Raw genomic sequence first — 10,013 nt, forward strand, 5'->3', positions numbered from 1 at the left:
TAAATATTAGATTTACAAAAAGAATTAAACTACGCCATACGAAGTAGTATTTATTTATTATATATATATATATATAGTATTTTAATTTTTATTTTTAAGTAAGTTTTTATTTTTATTATTTATCTTATATTCTCAAAGAAAGATATGATTCCCCGTCCTGTTCAACCGGGCATTTGAAATTGAGTGGTACAAACCACTAGCGCTGGCATCAGACTAAAGTCGTATACGTCAGGCAGGATTTGTTGGCCTTCAGCCATTCCATATACGCTAGAATATAATTAAAATTTAAGTATATTTCCTGTACTACTATATAGGATAGGTAAAAACGTACACGTAGCTCTATCTAGTCCTAAGCTACGCAGAGCTTGTCTTATGCGTAACAAACTGATAGAAATAGTTAAATACATTTTTTGTAAGTACATGCATTATATACATAGAAAATACCCAATTCAAATAATCATATTCATGAATACAAATGTTTTTCTAGTACGAGGAATCCGACCCATGACAGTCAAAAGTAATGAGATAAAGGCATAATATTATTAGAAACATTAATTGAGATCCTAAATCCTTAAGTATAAGAGAAGTTCTCCTAAAAGAAAATTAAATGTATTTTCTCAAGAGAGAGGAAAAGTAAACATAAATACTTTCATGAGAAATCAAATTACTTTGAGACAATTGTAAGAAGTTACTGAGAATAAGTTGCCTGCAATCTCCAAAACAGTTTAATCTGACTTCTACTGCAGATGCAGTCGGACTTTTCAAGTGTTTATTAGTTTAAAACTTTTTTAATAAGACTTTCAGAAGAGTTCTTCCAGAGGATATCTCTAGAGATTGTAGGTATGCAATACTGATGAGATACTGAGGTCTCTAACCTACACGAAATAAATAAGTCTTGTAGTACTAAATTACAATGGCTGTTTGTTTCATAAACGTATATAATAATTTTGCGTCAAGAACTTTGTCACATTTCGAGGTGTCACAGTGAACGCAACATAACTATGTATATTACTAAAGTTTGAGGCTTTAGATTCAAACTTAGAACTTTTGGGTTTTTTCTACATAGGTACATACATATTATTTATCATAATTCCAATAATAATTCTCTCGATTTATTATTGGAATTATGAAAAATAGTATGTACGAGAACACACAAGTCGAGAGTTAGTACGTGACTGCTGAGAATATTTTAAAGAATCAAACCACTCGTAATAAACATGCATTAACGTTTGCGTCATAACGTTCTTTTAAAAGTTTTTCATGACCATTAGATAGATAGAATAAAGTATTATTTGAATTATACAATTAATGTTACATACATGATTTATTTCGAGTTATACTTTGTAGAAAACCGTCTTCGGGTATTTCAGTCTCACCTAGTTCAGCAGCCAAACAGTGTGTTTTGTAAGCTATTTTGTAGAATGCTGTGAAAATTCAGCCATGACATCTAAATTATATCTCTCATTTTGTAATGTTACTCTCAATGTAATATACTGGGCAATAGCAACGCATAAGTATTACATAATTATTCTCTGCACCACCTATGATTGACTGGTAGAAAATGCCGCATGGTGTTAAGTCAGCCAAATGTACTGTACTATATATTATATTGTGTGCATTAAAGTTAAATATAATAAAAAAATAAGTATCCAGAAAATGTGATATTCTTGATACTGTTCACAGAAGATGATTACCACTTACCACTAGATGAGCCCTCGACTTATATGCCTGTCCAACTATATAAAAATAATAATTACTTGAGAATTTTCGTTTTCTAAATGTTTTTAAAAACTTATGAATGTTGTATTTAGTAAACTTTCTTATAGGTCTATTTTTAATTTAGACCATTTTCTGATTATATTAACCGTTTGTTTTTATAATTGTTACAGATGCTGGATCCCAGCGGGAATTTTACATTCAATATATCTGCAAAATGGCTAATAGAAACGTCTAAAGGTATCCAACAACCCAACGTACTTCTCGAGAAGTTCTCCCAGAACAGAAAAGTTGATGACCCCACTAGATCACTCCTGCTTACGTTTTATGGCATTCTGGTACTTATAGGAGCTGCGGGAAATGCTCTTGTTGTTCTATCTGTAAGTATTTATGTAACTTTAGTATATACAAAGTATTTATTTATGTAGAGACAAATGCAGATTCTAGAATGTACCATTTATTTTTATATAGGTGATACCTATGTTAATAAATAGCTATCTGCGAGTGAAAGTTACCTTAAACTCGGTCTAATTCTTTTAGGGATTAGCAAGAATAAATAGAAAATATTTTCATGTGCGTTTAGTATACGCCGTTCATTGAAAATTACAAACTGACCCTTTAATTTTATTTATGTAGTATAGTATAGATGAAGGGATTGGATAATAAAATTACAGAGTACAGCGGTATGACATCTTAGTCCTCTCGAATGGCAACGAATGGCGTGATGGCTATGATATATGATGATATTCATATATATAAGCCACGGTCTTCCTAATTATTGGTTCTCAGACACACAGATGTTCTCACTCGCCATTCACAGCTTAATGGCCACATGACTCCAGCAGCGTGCACTAGAGATGCCATAATCCTTCTTTCCCACATATACTACACCAACTATACCAATACAGTTTCTATCATAATTTTTTCTCTTTGCAAAATAAAGAGATATTATTATAATAATTGATTAATTCGTGTATCTTGTTGCAGGTAGTAAGAAAGCCTTTAATGAGAACAGCAAGGAATATGTTCATTGTCAACCTCGCTGTCTCAGATGCATTGGTTTGTTGTGTTGTTACACCACTCACACTTATGGAACTTTTGACCAAACATTGGCCGTTGCCAGATTGGTTAGTTTTATGCAAGGCTTGCGGAGCTATACAAGCAATATCTATATTTGTCTCAACTATATCTATAACAGCCATTGCATTGGATAGATATCAGGTAATAATTTTAATTAACATTCAAATTACAATTGTAAAATAACTACACCAAGGTTCACTTTGTGTAAAGGCGTATTTGTATCTCCGTCTAACTTTCTCTACTGCCCGTTTCAATAGACAAGCATATAAACTCTATTTTGGTTGAAGGGTGTGATTATAAAGTGAAATTATAGGGTTCCTTTAGATACTTTCTACTCTATAGGGCGTGGTACCACAGGCCTCTCATGACGAAAAAATGTCGGTAGTTCTATCTATGTATATAGACAATTTACAATCAGATGGACCTCTAGTTTGTTTACAATTTTAATTACATAAGAAAACCTTAAATACAATACTTATTACGCAAATATGAATAATATACGAGTAAATAACCTACAACGTCATATTTTTGTCTGCACCACAAATATTGTGATTTGCTGAATACTCTGTAGAATTAATCATGTAGCAATACCTTTATATTTTCACCTGTTATCTGAAGGAGGTACCATAAATCCTCGACAGCTGCCCGGATCTTGTTAACAACTCAGTCTAAATAAACACTGTTTACTCACACTATTAAAGTCTCAATATCTCCTAAATTAGATTTGTTCGTACATCTGTTCTCGTTCACGTCATGCGGTAAACAAATACAGTGTGTTCGAAATGTAATTGAATTTCAAAACTAATAATTCAGTTAGCAAATTGTATTTTGTATTAAATTTGCCCGTTGTTGTGATATACATAGTTTCATAGTATAGCGTCTGACCTTTCCACTGTTATTATATTTAGCGTATTTTTTTTATAAATGGCATAGTAATCAGGTGGGTCAGCTACCCACTTGATAATAATGTGGATTGATGATCTTATTCAGTCAGGTTGACCTCCACGCGGTTCCCCCTGGATACCATCGTGATAAATTCTTGGTGAGGGGAGAAATGGGTTTGTTAGTAATGTGGACTAATGAACCCATTACTAGCAATGCAACATGTCAGGTTGACCACCACGCGGTTCCACCTGGAAATCATCGTGATAAATTCTTGGTGAATTTGTCACGATGGTTTAACTGACCTGACCTCATCTTATCATCCTCCACTGGTGCCCCGCCAGCGTAAACCGTTAGCGCAGGCGGGAGCACCATTCCATTATCATCCACAAAAAAAAAAATTCTTGGTGAATTTTTCGCGATGGGCTAACTGACCTGACCTGACCTCATGCTCATCTTATCATCCTCCACTGGTGCCCCGCCGCCAGTGTAAACCGTTAGCGCAGGCGTGTGCACCATTCCATTATCATCCATAAAAAAAACGGTCGCACATAGATGGAAATGGATCGTTTAATATGGACTAATAACCCCATTGCTAATGTATCATGTCGAAAGATAGATATTTAACACTCTGTACACATACGTCTAGTCCTAAGTTAATGGATCCTGTGTTATGGGTACTAGCCAACTGATATAAATACCTACATACGTACATTTTTTTTATAAATACATACATAATGTACATTGAAAACAGCTACACCGATACAGACAATCATACTAATGAATACAAATGTCTGTACGTGCGAGAAATCGACACCGCGACCATCGAAAAATAAAGCGGTGTAATAAACCGCTAAACCAACGAGTCTGTCATATTTATTGTGTTCTTATAATATTTAAGTCTCCGTTTTCAACAGTTAAAGTAGTAAGATTACAATTTTTTATATTTCATGAAGTTTCACGTTGGAGTGTACCCACTCCAACGTTATTCCTAAGGTTTCAGGTTAATATAACTTTGTTTAATAACATTCAATGGTTAGTTTATTTATAATCAAAGGTTTATATGTACAAATAGCTTTTACAGTATATTATATACAGTTACTGAGAAACAATTTCAGTTCATTGCACTCCAGCTTTACTTTGATCCCATGGATAATTGAATATACAGAAAAAAAATTGTCATCTGATTTAAAAAACAGGAAGGGTTATAACTCAATTGGATTTAGGTTTTTTTTTATTTGTATAATTAATTTCTTCCAATGTTATTTTAATATACATATATAATCGTTTTGTAGATAGGTTTGTCACCTAACTTCTCCTTATGGACGGATCAATTGGGCTGAAAATTTATGTGTACATTTTCATATGTTGCTGGATAGTTTGAAAATAGCAATTGTTGAATAAGTCTGTTCGGCTACAAATTACTGTAATTTTACATATAAAAATTACAATAAGATATATAATTTTGGATTAAAATCTAATTGTAAGCTGTAATTACGTTCATTGTAAGGGTATTGTATTGTGTTACTAATATTATAAACGCGATAGTTTTGTGAAAATTAATGGATACATGGATATATGTTATTATTTGACTTAAAACTACTAGAAGGATTTCAATGAACTTCTTAACGACATTCTTCACGGTACCGCACTTTTGTATTCATGAGTATGCTTGTTTGTATTGGTCTGGGTGTTTTCTTAGTATGTTATGTATGTATTGACAAAAACTGTATCTAAGTATTTACATCAGTTGCATAGTATCCATAACACAAGTTCTGTTTAGGACTGCTTGGGACTAGATGGCGTTGTTTGTATTATCTAGGGATATTTTTAATATTATTATTGTTAATATATTATTATTATCCAGGTTATCCGTGAGAGATTGCTTTGAGCGATAAGACTGCCTTTCTTGCATATATTTATATTAAGTTTATTTTGTAAATATTATATATATTTTTTATGTATTATAAATAGTATTATTATTATTAAATAACATATAAATGAAGTATACAGATATACTATGTACATAGATTGATGCGTAAAATGTATCTAATTCATATAAGATTCTTTTTCACGAGATCACGCGTAAACCATTCCTGTATAAATAAATGTAGTGTGGTAATAAATAAATAAGAAAATTTAATTTTCTTGCTCGTCCCATTCTATTACAGCCGTTTTCTGAGAATATATTTAACTAATTGATTGATTAATTGAAAGCCCCTACTGAAATTCGCGGAGCATTCCGCGTAACAGGAAATTGCTAACTCAACAATAACGATGAGTGCTCTAAACATGTCATGTACGAGCTATATTGCAATCCCGTATGTTTTATAGTATGTTTGTTATCGTCTTTATTAAGTGGTGTTATCAATTTTAGTGGTTGAGCCTTTGGTTCATTACTCCGGAGTTTTTATAGATAAACTGATATATAATAGAATACATAGAAAATCAATATGTACGATTTATTTTTTTATAACGTGTTTAGCAAAAAAGTAGTCGGTCCTTCTGTTAGTAAGAATCATCGCCTATAAACATAAGAATACTGCCAGGGATATCACGTCTTCATTTGAGAACCGCGATACTCCTCATGCTACTACCTCATGACACTCTTCAGAGAACTAAGAAAATATGCCTCATACGATTATATACTGTTATATATATATACAACTCATTGATACTAATTGACTGACTCGGTTCTCTAGCGATACAGTACATTGCCTTACTTTCAGTAGTCACGGGTTCTATTCCTTGTATGGTACACCATTTATATTCATGAGTTTGTTGTTATTGGTCTGAGTATTTTCTCTATGTAATATGAATGTATTTACAAACAAAAGTATTTATGTATGAGTTGTCTAGTACACATAACACAAGCTCTGCATAGCTTTGAACTGGATTGCGTATATATAAATTGTCCTGTGATTATATTATTATTATACGCAGTAATTTCACTGTCATATCTCACTCTCCAACTATAACATAGCTTACAGAGAAATCTGTCTGAAACCGGTATCTACGCAGAGGATATGGTGATATGATATGTAATCTGCCTCTGGTAACATTTTAAAATAATCGTATAATTTATATTTCTATTATGAAATGAGAGAGAGTGAGTAGATTTTGTTGTGAGGAAAGGAAAATCAGAAACTACTATTCATTGGAGAAATACTTGTCGCACTTGAAATACATTATTCCAAAGCGACGTAGTTATATATATATTATGAGAATACAAGTAAACAAAATTCATAAAATTATGAGTACCTGAGCAAAGTCGGGGCGAACCATTCACATACCTTTCAATTCACTGCAAATAAAGACGAATGGCAGAGAGAAACATTCAGCCGACCCTAAATGATCAATGGGATTAGGTCAGGAAGATGATGTATCATCACATAAATATAGCCTTCTATGAATCTTAATGTGGCAATAAGTCTTCTGTTGATTATGAATTTCCATAGAATAGACGATAAGAGAAGATAGACAGCTTTATATCAAAAAGGCAGCTACATTTAAATACATTACTTCAAAACTGTAGTACTTTGCTATATTGTCAATCATTTCCACAGCGAAAAAATGAATTTCTAGTTTTTTTTACACACCACGCTACATCGAAGCTTTCTTACCGATTCTTAACATATTTAAAAATTCAGCTTTAAATATAGTATGAAATAAGACTCTAATGACTCTTAAACAAATCATTGATTAAAACTCTGAAACAATATCATTAATTATTGTAAAACTGGCCAGTGGTTTTGGAGCATATTATATATGTAAACAAACTACATTGTCACATCTTTTATTTTTATATTATTTATTAGTATATATGCAATGGATTTTAAATAAATACGTACCAGGATACTGTTAAGCTGACTGGCCGCAGCACAACCTCACACACACAACTCACCGTAGCGACCAAACAATTGCTAGCTAAGACGCACGCAAGTGATTGAAAGGTCCCCTTAATTCGGTTATTCATTCTGACCGAACAGAAATGCGCTAGACGCGGCAATTAGAACTGATTTTAACGTGTTTTGATGTAACAGGAGACTGCGATAAAAACCGAGAGACAAAATATAATGCATTAAAAAAAATATATGGTTCGCATTTAAGATAAAATTAGACATAAAAGATAAAATTAGATATTATACATTCCTATTTTAGTGCAGATATTACGTACACACTCAAAATAAAGTTACTGTGCAGCTTATAAACTTTTATTACATCCGAGAGACATGTCAGGATACTGAGAGGAACATTAAATTATAATTTTTGAAAGATATATATGTAGGAGTGAGCTACTTTTTAGTGTCATAATAGAAATCATTTAGTTACATATTCGATCGTAATTCAATATAATTTGCCTACAAAAACTGTACAAAATAAGGTGAGCCGCGGAAAATTCCCTTGCAACTAGAACCACCCATATATTACCTATAAGTTACGTAACGTACCACGTAAGCTTAGAGTGCTGATTAGAATATATTCCTTTTTCATCTTATATCTAGTCATCGCTATATACTACATTAAATGACATCTATGTTTAAAAAATAAATTTAAGCAGTTTAAAACTAAATATCTAGTAAACTGAATGCTAATCAGTTAATTGATTTAAATTTTACTTAGATGAACTGAGAGCTTACTAAAAGGAGCTGAGAAGAAATTAATAATTGCCTTTTCAACATTTTACGTATACTTTGTACAATATTTAAGATTAAAATATCAATTTCTGAAAAGGATTAATGAATGTTCATTATAACATTAATATTAATTGATATTATTTTTGTTTACAGCTTATCGTCTATCCAACTCGTCCCGGTCTACAAACAATGGGAGCTTTAGTCACCATGTTCTTCATCTGGCTAACAGCGTTTACACTTGCATCACCCCTCTTCATCTTTAGGACTCTAAAAACTCACAAGCTAGGTATCATAGGAATAGATTCCATAAGTTTCTGTATAGAAGACTGGCCGATAGAGAACGGGAGAGCTATCTACTCTGTATTTAGTTTGATTTTCCAATATCTACTCCCTGTCTTAGTTGTAATTATGGCACATGTACAAATTCACCGGAGGCTACGTGGGAGACGACGGACCACTAGAAAAACTCCGGCTATTTTAATAGCAATAGCTGTCACATACGTGATTAGTTGGTTGCCACTGAACGTGTTTAATTTAGTAGCAGATTTCAGTCCAGAACCAATTTTGGATGAGAAACCAATGACAATAACGTACGCTATTTGTCATATGTTCGGCATGTCCAGTGCCGTATCTAATCCGTTGCTATATGGATGGTTGAACGATAATTTTAGAAAGGAATTCGAGGAGATACTGTGTTGCTGCCGTAAGAAGGGTGAGATTAAAAAGAGTACGAGGACCAAGAGCAGGAAGTTAGAAACGGAGTTAACAGCATTGCAGTTGGAACACACAGTGACCGCAAACACAAAGACATCTCAATGCTCCCAGATTTTCTGACTAAAGACTTGCTTTAAATAGCATGAAAGTAGCAGTGTTGAAATGCAAAATATCTGAACTAAGTGTCAATTGGAAGTGACTAATGAATTTGTTATTACGGTGTAAAAAGTTCCTTTGTTAATTTATCATGTTGATGATGTAAAAATAATTTAGAATAATTATAAATAAGATTGTAGCTACGGTTATGTATATTGATAGGTTAACATTGTACTGTACGTTTTCGAGCCCAAAACGTATAGTACGAATATTTTATAGAAATTAATTAATTTAGAAAAATTTTTGTAATAAATCGATTAATAAATTAATTGTTTATACTTTTAATTATATTAATAGAAATATGAATGTGCAAGCTATGCTCACAGTTTCACCTGCATGAAATTAGAGCCTATGTTATTCTGATATATATTATATTATATTACTGTAAAGTTTCATCAAAATCCGTTATCCGGTATCCGATAACAAATGTGCATCCATCCATCTATCCATCCATCCATACTTTTGTGTTTATGGTATTAGTAAGACGTGTTTGAGTATTTGGATATTTGTTATTAAGACTGAATGACTGGATGGATTTATATGAAATTCTAAATGTAGATAGATTATATATTATAGTAGCTGTTATATGGAATTGTCTATACCCAATTTTATGAAAGTGGTATCGGACGAAATACTGCATTTGTTCAAATAAAACCTTCATTTGGGATTGCACCTAGTTACCTTAAGACTGAAAAATACACTGAAAGTCACCTCTGTAATGAAATTCCTATAAGTTATGACAGAGCCTCAAATATTCGCACAAAGTAATCCAGACATATTTATGTGCACGCCATAAAAAGGGTATAATGCTACAAGGGAATTTTATTT

At 32.4% G+C, this 10,013-nt stretch overlaps 1 protein-coding gene across 1 annotated transcript in view; it reads left to right on the forward strand.

The window, feature by feature from the left end:
* Positions 1-9,387, forward strand: part of LOC131845473 (neuropeptide F receptor) — a 63,570-nt gene extending 54,183 nt beyond the window's left edge. The window contains exons 2-4 of the mRNA XM_059194536.1: positions 1,890-2,096; positions 2,704-2,937; positions 8,469-9,387. Coding sequence (XP_059050519.1) covers positions 1,890-2,096; positions 2,704-2,937; positions 8,469-9,149 — 1,122 coding nt within the window. The 3' untranslated portion in view covers positions 9,150-9,387. The remainder of the gene's footprint in view (positions 1-1,889; positions 2,097-2,703; positions 2,938-8,468) is intronic.
* Positions 9,388-10,013: the final 626 nt, after the last annotated feature.

The sequence above is a fragment of the Achroia grisella genome, unplaced genomic scaffold (genome assembly GCF_030625045.1).
Source record: "Achroia grisella isolate CSIRO2021 unplaced genomic scaffold, CSIRO_AGI_Agris_v1 utg474, whole genome shotgun sequence".
Classification (NCBI taxonomy): Eukaryota; Metazoa; Arthropoda; class Insecta; order Lepidoptera; family Pyralidae; genus Achroia; species Achroia grisella.